This window comes from Morone saxatilis, unplaced genomic scaffold (genome assembly GCF_004916995.1).
Source record: "Morone saxatilis isolate NCDOM2014 unplaced genomic scaffold, NCSU_SB_2.0 Contig5, whole genome shotgun sequence".
NCBI classification, from domain to species: domain Eukaryota; kingdom Metazoa; phylum Chordata; class Actinopteri; family Moronidae; genus Morone; species Morone saxatilis.
Genome location: NW_023340095.1, coordinates 16,049,649 through 16,062,435, shown reverse-complemented (window position 1 = coordinate 16,062,435; position 12,787 = coordinate 16,049,649). Strand labels below are relative to the sequence as shown.

The 12,787-nt window shown below is 42.2% G+C and overlaps 1 protein-coding gene across 2 annotated transcripts in view; it reads right to left on the bottom strand.

Annotated features, from left to right (window-relative positions):
• Positions 1-45: 45 nt before the first annotated feature.
• Positions 46-12,787, bottom strand: part of gsk3ba (glycogen synthase kinase 3 beta, genome duplicate a) — a 32,575-nt gene continuing 19,833 nt past the window's right edge. Inside the window, exons 4-11 of one of the 2 annotated variants that reach the window (XM_035676475.1) lie at positions 7,368-7,478; positions 5,549-5,679; positions 4,718-4,824; positions 4,344-4,441; positions 4,097-4,204; positions 2,729-2,915; positions 2,359-2,457; positions 46-2,125 (exon numbers count right to left, since the gene is read on the bottom strand). In XM_035676475.1, the coding sequence (XP_035532368.1) occupies positions 2,055-2,125; positions 2,359-2,457; positions 2,729-2,915; positions 4,097-4,204; positions 4,344-4,441; positions 4,718-4,824; positions 5,549-5,679; positions 7,368-7,478 (912 nt within the window). In that variant the 3' untranslated portion in view covers positions 46-2,054. The remainder of the gene's footprint in view (positions 2,126-2,358; positions 2,458-2,728; positions 2,916-4,096; positions 4,205-4,343; positions 4,442-4,717; positions 4,825-5,548; positions 5,680-7,367; positions 7,479-12,787) is intronic. The other variant, XM_035676476.1, reaches the window with a different exon arrangement.

The following is a 12,787-nucleotide window of genomic DNA, read 5'->3' as shown; positions in this document are numbered from 1 at the left end:
GAGGTGAGGGGGGGTGGATGGCGGGGGCTGCGGTGAGGGGGGTGGGGGGGGCAAGGCGAAGGTGTATGAAAGCAAAGGCACTCCAAACTATAGTTACACTATACATGACTAGTTCTTGTTACAATAATACAGCTGTCATCTACTGTACTGTACAGGTAAGATTGAACATATGGCTGGATAAAGCTGATCATCATCATCATCATCTACAATATCCATAAACAATATCAGTTTCGCCCTGATTCTGTTTTTTTTGTTTGTTTTTTTTCATTTCTTTTCCTACCCTTTGTCATCTTTGTTTTTGCTCATAAACAGTACATGGGTCTGCATATATACATACCTTGAACACAACATGGAAAAATAATAATCAACAGAACAACATAAAAAACAACATACAAGTCATACAAGTCAGAATTTTGGTGAGGAGCATTTATACTGTATATACAAATTCTGCTTTTTCTTTTCTTTTCTTTTTATTTTAAAATGTAGTGAGTATTCTCTGTAAATAAGACGCTTCGACAGACTGTACCGAGTGTCTCTATGTGTGCTCTAGGAGGAGGAGAAAGAACGCTAGGCTAACACTTCAGTCAGTGGTCACAATACATGAGACAGTCCGCGACGAGCGAAAGACTTCTCAAGGACTCGAGGGAAGAAAAATGTTAGGAAACATCTTGAATTCTTCACAGAGAAAGAGAGAGAGAGATAGAGAGAAGAAGAGCTAGACAAGGGAAGATGTCTGTCTAGACACTGCACTGTCACAGGCACACTGTTACAGACAGAGTCGGTACAAAGACAGGGAATAGAGCAATGCCCTAAATTCCATCTACAGCCTTAATACAGATAACACAGGAGAACAGGGAAGTGAGTGCTGGAATCTAACCACACTCCAGCAAAACAAAACAAAACAAAAAAAACACCACCTCATCTAAATCTATTGTCTTTAGGCAACGGCAAATATTGCCACTGCTCTGCCAGATATGAGCTCACCATAAATGATTTCTGAACCATTGTAGTTAATATACATATATCTATATATACTTTTTATACATAAGGAAAAGTAATATAAATTGTGTATGTATGCATGTTTGTTTTGTATTGTATGTATATATTATACAAGCACACAGGACCAGATACATGTCACATCCATCGCACATGGCAATCCAAAAACATCTGCCCAGGAGTACAAAACAAAAATTAAAAACAAGGTCGGGTAAAACAGCTTGCTAACCATTTAAAAACAACCCCGGGCAAAGAAACAAAAAAAAAAACAAACAACCTGTCCAAATGTTACCCCCGCAAGTGGACTGCTTCTTTCCACATACATCAGGATCATCATGCATCCATGTGTGTGTGGATGTGTGTGTGTGTGTGAGTGTGTATGTGTGTATACCCGTGCGTGAGCCTCATGCCTTGTCTGCGGAAGTGGAGGTGAGAAGTGAGAGGGGCGGGGTGACCCCCCCATGTGATCCTAACCATACTCAGGCCATGCACTACAGGAGGAACCAAAGGGGGATGGGGGGTTTGGTGGGGACATCGGCCAGGGTCAGAGGTCAAAGGATGAGGTTGCAGAAAAATGGAACAACATGGAGGAGGACAGAGGGAGACGCTAGACAGGGGAGGGGGCCAAGGGGAACAGCTTAGGACTTTTTCTACAGATTGTCCTCTTACAAACATTAGCAGGCTAGCATTGTGTATACATGTACAGTGTACTTTTATCAATAGTACAGTCGACAACACCTCTGGCCCTGCGCTTTGCTTCCCCCCGTCGAAAGTGCACGGAGAGATGTCTTTGACAGAGGATGGAGTAGTAGAGCTCAAACAGCTGGGTGAGGGGCCAGTCGGGGATGAAAGAGGCAGATTAGGGATGCTTGGTTTGTGGTTGTAGCACGGGACCGTTGGCTAGCTGTCGAACCCGGACTGCGTCAGCATCGCTCCGCTGCTGTCAGGGAGGAGAGCAGGGCAGAGCAGAGCAGAGCTGAGCTCACCCCCTGGCCGGGGCAATGGAGAGGCCGTGGGCTGGGGCTGAGACCGGGGCAGGGCAGGGGTGGTCTGTGGGCTCAGGAGGTGGAGTTGGAGGCTGAGGCAGAGGCGGTGGTGGTGCTGGGACCTCGCTCTGTGCTGCTGCCATCTATTGATGATAATGATAATGTACAATTTACATAAAAGTTTAGTTAGGAGATTGGTAGGTGAAGCGACTGCTTGCAGGTGCAGCATTAATATACATCAACTATCAGTAAAAGTTCAACTTGAAGTTAAATATATTGACCTTTAGAGCTTTACACTGTTTTTCATGTTAGCAGCAACAGAGGTCACAACCAGTGCTTGATAAACAGAGCTTCCTGAAAGAAGTGAGGCTCTAACCTGTGGTGGCAGAGGCGTTGGTTGGGGTAGAGGCGGTGGCCTGGCTGCGGGCGTGGGCAGGGATGAGTATGGAGGCCAAAGATGGATTACTGGATAACTCTGAAAGAAAAAGTTACCAGGTCATGTTTTTACATCTCCATTTTGGATGTAAGACAGCGATCGCGTCAGCCACCAATGAAAACTTCCCAGACATTATATGCACTAATAAGACGGGAATATTTACTAAGGTTAAGAGGTAATAATGCTAAATGGACTCAATAATAATAATTGCTCTTTTGATTTCAAGATCAACTTATGTGTTAACACTATTGATAACGTGATGGCAAAAACTACACAGCAAACACATGCTTAATGCTTTCTTGTTGCATACCCTGGGTGGTGAAATTGAACAGCGAGGGCTTCTCTCTCCCATTGGGCAGTTTGACGTTGGGGTCGCGCAGCTCATCAAAGAAGGAGTGTGCGCAGGCCTCTAGAGGGGTGAGGCGGGCCGTGGGCGTGTACTCCAGCAGGCGAGAGCAAAGGGCGATGGCCTCTGGAGGCGTACGCGGTCGGAACACCTGAACACAGTACACACAAAGACAGACATCAGCGATGAACGTACGAAGTCTATTCTTGAGTGTTGTCATAAAAAGTAGTCTAATATTGTCAACACACACACACAAACACATACACACACACAAAATGAACATGTGTCCTCCAAATTACCTACAGTATATTTTATGAAACCTACTGTGCTGTCAAATGTAATAAGTTGTACGTAGGGGTATTAATTAATGAATGTCTTTGATTGCTGCAACAGTGAACAGTAGTAGTGACTGATCGCAGTTGCAGGGAGCGACCACAGAAGGGCGCCTAAGAGCCCAGAAGGACCTGCTGCTGCCTGCTGATTGGATGACTCTGTTATCCAACGAAAGAGCTCTGGGTGGCAAGGAAGACAGACACATGAGAGCATGAAGTGGGGAAATAATGTGACAGTTCAATAAAGTCAGGTTGACCCGACCGAAGCAAGGACTGACTTAGCAGGATGAACTCCGTGGTCAGTGTGACACTGTGCTGTAACTGAGATGACACAGGTTCAATGTACTCAACCAACCTTTAGAAAAAAACATGTTCATCAGCCAGTCTAAAGAATCTGCCAAACAAAATGTAAAGTAATGTAATGTATTTACCCTTAGCTGCATTTAAACTCACTCTGAAATGTAAAAAAAAAATCATATAGCATATATACATACTTAACACATACTTTTAGCTTGATGGACATTTTTAGCTTAAACAATGGGATTAAAAAAAAAAAAAAGCTTTTAAAGCATTTTGTTTATCCACAGGCGGGGCCGAAAAAAATCTTTACTCAATATCAACAATGGGACAGCTGCTGCCTTTGCATTAGGCCATTCAAAAAGGAGCAAAAAAAATAAATAAAACACATTTGCAGCCATATTGCATGGGTAAACACTCCTCATATTGTTTGATAGCAAGCTTTGAATGCTTCACATGCAGCTTAAAAAAAACACTCAACTCCTTAAGAGAAGAGTTTTATGTCAAAGGTTTTAACTTTTCTTTGCATCGGTCATTCTTCGTAGGGTCTAAAAAGCTCAGTGCAGGCCTCAGGGGGCTCTGCAGGGTGGATGTGATGAGGTTGGATGACTGTGGAGCTGCATGCAGGCATGTTAGCAACACAAACATGGAGACAAAAGATAATGCAGGGGTGGATCTTAGAGAAGTAAAAGGGCTCATGTACCTGTTGACTCACCTTAGTCCAAGGGTGTGCCTTGATCTGGGGGAATTTGAACTCGGTGTAGTTGGGGTTCATCTCGCGGATCTGCTCTCGGGTTGGGGTGCCGAGAACCTGAAAAAAACAGGACAAAATAACAGGATGCGTTACATGTCTTTAACTTGAATTCCTATTCATTTGTGAAACAGAAAATAAAAACCTTTAGTCACGTAAATGAGGACTTTTACGCCCTGTGGGTCACCGTAGCCATTACCTTGATAATTTCAACCAACTGATCCACTCCACTGTCACCGGGGAAGATTGGTTGTCCTAGCAACAGCTCTGCCAGCACGCAGCCGGCTGACCACACATCTAAAAGGAATCGGCAGGTCACCAACAGGAAAAAAAAAAAAAAAGTCAGATATGCACCAAAGGAGGGACAGAGAAGACCATAATCTAATGGTCTCATGCTACAAATGCAGAATACATAACACAGAATGTATTTTAATATTCTCTTTGGCAATATGTGGTCTCTTTTACAATCTAATAAATCACAAGAAACCTAATAAAATCATTTAGGTGTTGAGGTTAAGCTTATGAAGTGGTTTACGGGTAAAGTGTTGACTGTGACAGCTGCAGTCAGCCTACCTATGCTGGAAGTGTAGTCAGTCGCACCAAAGATGAGCTCAGGGGCTCGATAGTAGCGAGAGCAGATGTAGGACACATTCGGCTCTCCACGGACCAGCTGCTTAGCACTGCACACAAAATAAAAGCACGTAATTATCATCATCACCATCCTCACCACACGCTGCTGCATTATGGCCCAAAGAAGCGGAGTATGAATCTAGAGAACATGATTCACACATGTGAGTACGGAATAAAATACACAATACTCCTCAATTAACGGTTAAGCAATACATTTAAAAAAAGTGGGGTTATTGTAAAGGAACATTTTTTTGCCACATTTAAACTCTTCAGATGGACACGTTACAGCATCCATGTCTCAGCTTTAGGAACAAACTCTGTAGTTTGAAGTTTTGGGAAATACACTTATTTGCTTTCTTGCTGAGAGTTAGATGAGAAGATCAATACCACTCTCACGCCAACAGACGCTTAGCTTAGCATAAAGACTGAAAACAGCTAGCCTGGCTCTGTCGAACAGTAAAGAAAGTCCCCAACCAGCACCTCTAAAGCTCACTAATTCACACTGTAAAAACTACAGGTAGGCAGTTATGTACCAGACTACTTCTTGTCTGGATGCAGTGACTATCTGGAACCACGATGAAGTTTCCAGGCAACAGCTGTATAGGTGCTGGTAGGCATAACTTGTTAAGGTAGAGCCAGGTTAACTGCTTCCCCAGTTTCCAGTCCTTCTGCTAAGCTATGTGTGCTAGCTTGTGCTAAGCACTATTCCTAAGTGCCAGGAAATACCAAACCACTGCTGTCAAAACTTGATAAAACGCGGTCAGTGCGTCTCACCTGCCAAAGTCGCAGAGCTTGAGAACGGCGGTCTCTGGATCCAGCAGCAGATTCTGGGGCTTGATGTCCCGATGACAGATCCCAAACGAATGGATGTAGGCCAGGCTCCTGAACAGCTGGTACATGTATAACTACATAAAGAAACACACAGGTTACAATTACACAATTTATACAAACAGCTCAGTTTTTATGACAGGGTTCAAGTCTGGAAACAACCACTCAAGAATACATTTCAGGCCGGTCAGAAGAATAACAAAGTATCAAAAAATTCCTGAACCTTGTTACGAGGCATTGCAGAAATAAAAGACCTGTTTCTCCCCTCAGGTTCAATCTGAAACTGGTGATTTTGGTGCATGGTGCATGGGGATATATGTATACAAACACTAATTCTATGTTAGATGTAAATAGAATTTCCTCCAACACAGAATTCAAAATAAAAGCATCATTATAGAATTTAGTTTTTCTTATAAGCATCTTAATCAAGCTCATTATTTTCTTAATATAGCTTCCTTGTGTTAATATGGTGAGCCAAAATGTGCGAGGGTTCCATTTCCTGTGATAATGAATATTCATATTGGTGCGTGTAAATAAAAAGGTAACTGTGAGTGCTTCTTCCGCTCAGTGGGATTTATTAACTAGGTGTTTTTTTTCCTATTATTTCAGTGATATTGGAAAAATATTAAGACTGAAGAGACAATGTGCAGTGAGTTTTTTGCCATTGCAAATTATTCTCACATTTGGCTCTCATATGTGTCACAGCCAGAGAAATACTCGAAAAGTAACAAGTGTTCTGTGCGCACGGCATGCAAACAAACAAATTTCACACAGTGTGGAACACAGAAATCATATCAGAGCCCGGATGGGTAGTATACAGTGCTGTAAAAAAGGTCCAGTCATACCTTTACGTTTTGCATATTTTGTTGTACAAATGATAATACTGTGACATTTTTTATTTGAGAAACAATATTTTCTTTTACAGTAAAGCGAGAAGAATCTGTTTATTTTTGCAAAGTTAAAGAAACCCCTATGTCCCCTAGCAGTGTGGTGAAATTAAGAAAATGAAATGTCATAATCTTTAATTATGTGAACATAGGTAAATTGTGTCAGTGAGAAAGTTTTGATCAAATATCATTTTACATCTTCTTTTGCTTATAACTCATTTAGCCTACAGATGCAGGCATTGAACTGAAATTCACACTCAGAACAGTAAATCTTTCCAAATAAAAGCTGATAGCAGGTCAGATTTAAATCTAGAAAACAAACATACTATGTGTGGTAGGTTTATGGATGCTTTAGGGTTCAGGTCTTATGTAAGAATAAATGATTACACTCTCCATACTTTGTCCAAACTAACACAGGGCATATACAGACGTCTGTCCCGTCCACTGTCAGGGAAGATAAACTGAAACCATCTTGTGTCTAATCTTGGTTAAACTAAGAGGGGGATGATCATTTATTTTGTATCTAGACTAAAACCATCAAAGTAAATCTGACATTGAACATTGTGCTCATGTTTTCAGAAACAGAATACATCCTCGACCTTAAAAATTCACTGAGACGTTGGTTTGATCCATTATTAGATGGATGAGAGAGAATTAATGTTACAGAAATGAAAGTCTCATCACATATTTTTCACAAACACAATGAAGCATAAATGTCACACTTGTTTACTTTGGATATAAAATACTTTTTTTGAGGGGTGTCCAGACATTTTGATGGCACTCTACTGAGATAGCATTGATGCTACAATAACTGATTGAATACATATCTGATTAAATATTGTCCCCAGTCTTGTTAATAAAGTTACAAACACACACACCTTGACATAAACCATGGGCAGAGTCTGTTTGGCTCGGCTGTAGTGTCTGGCCACTCTGTAGACAGTCTCAGGAACGTAATCCAGAACCAAATTCAGATACACTTCGTCTTTCTGTTGGAGAGAACCGAAAACAAGGAAATCAATGTCACACATGCACACACACACAAATGGGGAAAATAACTTCTTTATACAAATCTTTTATATGCAAATCCAATATAAATCCTACATAAGAAATTAATAATAATATAATATTAATGCACACATCCAGCTGCTCAGTATGTATGCGTTATGTCTTTCCCTGCTGAAAGAAGCTGTTCAGCTGTGTGCTGATGTAACTGATGGTTTTTTTTGCATTTTAACTGGGGATCCATTGTATACGACTCATTCCCCGAGGGCCGGATGCGTCATAGCGGCCTGAACTCCGACAACGGCCGTAGACAATGATATCATTTCCTCATTTCCTGGTTGGATGGGGCCTGCGTTGGAGGGCGGGCTTGGGCACGTTCTACAGAGGAGCACAGTGACCCTGAGAGGATGCTGGATCTGAGGCTTCTCCACCCAATTATTCTAGGACTTCCTTTTTCCTTTGATTCTGACCAGACTTAGCAAGCGCTGAGTCATTGGGTGTTTCTTGCGAATCCATTGTTTGAGGTCTACAAGTCAAGACTGCAAATCAGACTTATAGCTCGTAACTCATAACTCGCATACTCATTCATACATTCACAGCTAGTTTGACTTGTATGTCCCTGGTGGTTTGTCAGGAGTAAGTCTTGTCTGACACATTTTTGCCTGCTTAAAAGGGTTGGGTAATGGGACAGAAACAGGCTAGATCTATGCATAATAAAAGGTTTTGGGCTGATTTAATCACCGATTGATCGCCTGAATAAGTGCCTTTATACATTTCCTTCAAGTGTGCCATTATAATAGATTTTATCTTCTGTCCACAAATCCCATCACAATACCAAAACCAACAACGTTTTAGTCCATCCCTCAATACTTAAATAAACCTCCCTCCTCTGTGAGTAATGGTCTTTAAAAAGGCTCAAGAATATGGTTTCATTTTCTTAAAAAGCTCTGTAATAACTTAAAACAGCTGAGCACTGTGGTTTTTCATTTTAATAGTAGTAAACAGCTCATTGGGAGCCATTTTTAGCAGTGGTTTAATACACATTTGGTTAGCTAGTGAGTTTTTACAACAGCAAAACTGTGTATCTGTAATTGACTTTAAATAAACTGCAGTGCAACAGTGTGGCTCATGTGTTTTTCATCATTTACGGACAACAAAGGGGGTAGAAGACAAAGATGGATAAGCTGTATAAGGAATTAGACACACAGGCCAGCTTTACAGTGCCTAAATATCGCCAGCGTTATCCTTTCAAACGCTACCTGCACAAATGTCCTAAAACACCTGCAGTGCTTTATTGTGAAGTGGCTTTCAATCAATGTGTATTGGCTCTGTTGAAGTGATTTTTAATCAATAAACTGTACTTTTGTAGATCAGTCATAAACTGTACTGTTTTTGAAGCAGTTCACTGGTTTTGAGTCATACTGGCATAGAGAAAAAAAATCTTAAATTGTGTTCTGTGGTCACTTAACATCACCATCTGGGAAATTAACCTCATGTAATAGTGTCAGTGACAAGTGCTGTTGACCAGTATCCAACCATTAAACACACATGATACATACTGCCTTGGGGTAATAACGCAGGGCTTCCAACTTTAATTAATTTAATTATTCTCTCCCTCCCATCCAGTCCAGGGCCATATCCTTTTGCCTCCTCTCCATCTGTTAGTAGTGTTAACAGTCTGCCCAACATGCAGCTTAAGCGATGGACAGAGCTGGCTCCCTGCAAGTCTGCAAAGCACAATGAGAGAGCTGGGCCTGTGTGAAGAGCTCCCAGACAGACTGCGCGGTACACTTCTGTCAGCTCAATGCCCTGCTTTGTACTGACTGCTCTCTCCCATTCAATTTAGACACATATATGGTGACTGAGTGAAATACAGAGGACTGGGAGACAGGCTGACACAAATGGGTGCAGATATCAGTGACGATGAGCAGCATTTCCTAAAATGCTCTCAGACATTAGGTGGCCTCGTTTACACACTTGTCTGTCACTGGCATCGGCCTCCCCCCCTAGCACGCTGTCTGTGTGTGTGCACCAATTCTTCCTCCACTAGCAAAACTCCCATTGATAACATGTGTGTGACGACTAGAGGGCCCACTCCGCCTCCTGCTAACGCCACCAAAGCTATATTTAGCCTAGCAACAGCGATGACTCACTTCCTGCCTCACTACAAAGCCACTTCCTTGGCTTGTTCCCAGATGGTTAGCCGGGGGCGGGGGTCTGATTGGCTCCTTGCTCACTCCTGACTAAATAATTCAAAATAATTCTGAAGCCTCTAATTTGCTGGGAAAACAGCTTGCACCTGAACGACTGGCTCGGCTGTCTTTCAATCACCGTGCTACGTTGTCCAGGAGAGAAGGGATAGATGGAATCTGTTTAGCATCTAACAGACAGTATACGTGGCAGTTTGCACAAGCAAGCATAGCCTCTTGCTCCTTGTTGAGTATACTCGACATATTAATTGACATAACACATATGTGAATCCACATGATTAGAGAAACAGTCAATTAATGAATCTGGGAAATCTGGGAACACAGACAGAGGCAAAGAAGGAGGTAGACGTACATATGGCGAATGAATTATCCTTATTTGACACACACCAATGAAGGCACAACATATCTAAGAATAAATCTATAAATATGTGCAGGGGCCACAGCCAGATATGTGTCAGGCATTGGCTCTGCCATAAATTCTCACTTGTCTCTCACTGTTCCGTGGCAAATCTGTAGATTCACTATACCAGACCTCGTTAGCCAGAGGAAACGCTGTTTAACCACCGTCTGTCTATTAACGTCAGTATGTGTGGATGTATGTTGGAACACCGGTCACTATAGAGCTTCACTGTAATGGTGAGTGGGAGATAAACCTGCTAATAGGGCACCAGGACAAAAATAAGATGTGGGCCCATCCTGGAATTTTATTCTGTCCTAGGCAGGATACAGTGGAGGTACTTTGAGTAAACATACATTCATTTAGAAATATGCACCATGTGAAAGCAATGGAGGATTTTATCGCAGATTTTAGCCCTTCAGTTTATATTCTGCTTTAGTGGTCCATATGAGGTTGACCCTGTTTGGGGCCCTGAGGCAGCTGTCCACTATCCATCCTAAATATGACATCTCAGTGGTTTCATCATGAAACTACAAAAGGAGGTGTCAGTTCTGCTCAAAGGCAGACAAAGACTTCTCAGCAGAGACAAACAGCTCAGGCATGTCCTCCGTCTACTCAAGCAGGTTGGATTAGTGCGTAAAGTGTGCAACTGCCTCAGGGCCCAAGACCTACAGGGGCACCAAGTAGTCTGTTTTTCAATTATTTGCACATACTGTACAGTAATTTGATTAATTGCAGATTTTTATAGAAAGCTGCAATAATACGGTGCAATACCAACATTAGTGGGTTATTATCTGCTTTATGTTGCGGGATATTTCTAAATAAAGGTGTATTTAATCAAGAAAGTTGATGCTATGTATGATTGTATGTCAGAGATTCAAGTGTAGTTACTAAAAGCGATTGTGTATATAGACAAAGCGGAGGGCAACTTCGTGTCAGTTGAACGTCTTATGCACTCTCTTTGCGACAGCATATTTTGAAGAGATAAAAGTCAAACCGCTATTTGCCTACCTGCCTACGCTGTTTGGACCTGTGGCCTTCTGTTTGAACAGCATTATACAAGTGGTTAAAGGGTAAAAGCAAAAGCACACGGTGTATGTCAAGCACGCCACATGCCAGCAGTTACATAAGACTACCTGTGCACATGCTGACGGATACAGCAGCAGTAGTCCTAGCCTGCCTCACAGCTGCACCCAGCATGAACCATCAGGACACAACAGCTCCTACACCCACCTGACCTGACCACATCTCATCTCTGTCCCACCCTCTGCTTTTCTTTCCCGTCATCTATCCATCCACTTGTCTGAAATGTATCGGTGACATTACCTTTTGCCTAATTCACTAGCCCTCTTTCTTCTCACTCCAGGCTCTATGGGTGGTAAATCCCCGTACCAACAACATGGTGCCAGTCTCCATAATTAGCCTGGAGTGAGACGCTGAGGCGGAGGCGGAGGAGGAGGAGGTGGGGGATGGAGAAATGGATACATGAAAGGGAACACAGGAGGGGGGATTTAAAAAGTGTAAAGGTGAAAGCAATGAAAGTTGTGGATTATCAAAATAACAAAATCCTGTGACTGCAAAACTCAAACCGGCAGGGTGTAGGTGTATTAGTAGTATACCGAGAATTAGGCGCGATTCCCAGAGGTCAGTGTGCACATGGCACGAGGCGAGGGGTGAAGCAACTGGGTGGAGCTTACACCACGGAGGGGGTCTATAATTAACCATATCCCTTTGGTCTCGCAAATAGAGGCCCCTCCTACCCATCTCTCAGCGTCCCTCCTCCTGCCCACCCTCACCATCACCTCTCCCCTATAATCCCCCACAGCTTTCATTGCCTTCAGTAAGTGTGCAACATGGAAGCATTCCTCACTGAGGTGTCATGGGTATAGTCCCAGCAGCGCGTGTGCCAAGTTCATGTCTATATTTGACACATGGAGCTCTGCCTGTTTGTCAGCTAGTTGAATGACATAGTCCAGCCTTGTAGTCTCCAGGGGACCTCCAATGGTCGAATGAGGCAGACATTAAGGCCGGGCCACGTTCAGAGAGAGGGACTTCCCTGTCCCCTTCCCTTACCCCTGTAATGTAATGTACTGTACTGTACTAATGAATTTATTAAAAAGGCCCAACAGGCCAGGTGGAACATATTTGATAGGAGATGGTGCAGCTGGCAGAGAGTTCAAAAGGCAACAGAGGAAACATAAACTAAACTAAACTAAACTAAACTAAAGCTATATCTTATATAAGTCCTGAACATGAGAGCAAACTAAATTATTTTACTACTCTGACTGAAGCAAAGTGCTCAGTCATTTAAACACACAGCAAGCCCTGGGAACATTAAGGTGCTCTTGAAGATAAACAAGAAATACTCTTTAAGCAGTCTTAGACAGAACAAGGATAGAAACACCTTTTCTGCCTCTTTATGGCTATATATATTTAAGTAATATAAACAGTGCAAACTGTAATATGTCAAATGATAGATTCATTGTTTAGATTTAACAATATATAGAGGAGAGGACAAAGAGAGTTGCATTTTTTGAGCCAACAAAATGCAACTGATATTATGATTAATTTTACCCCTTTTATTCTTTTTCATTTATTTATTTATTTATTTAATTTATTTATTTATTCATTCATTCATTCTTGTCCAAGTATTCTTGGGAAAGACTTGCTACCAATGGTCAGGTCA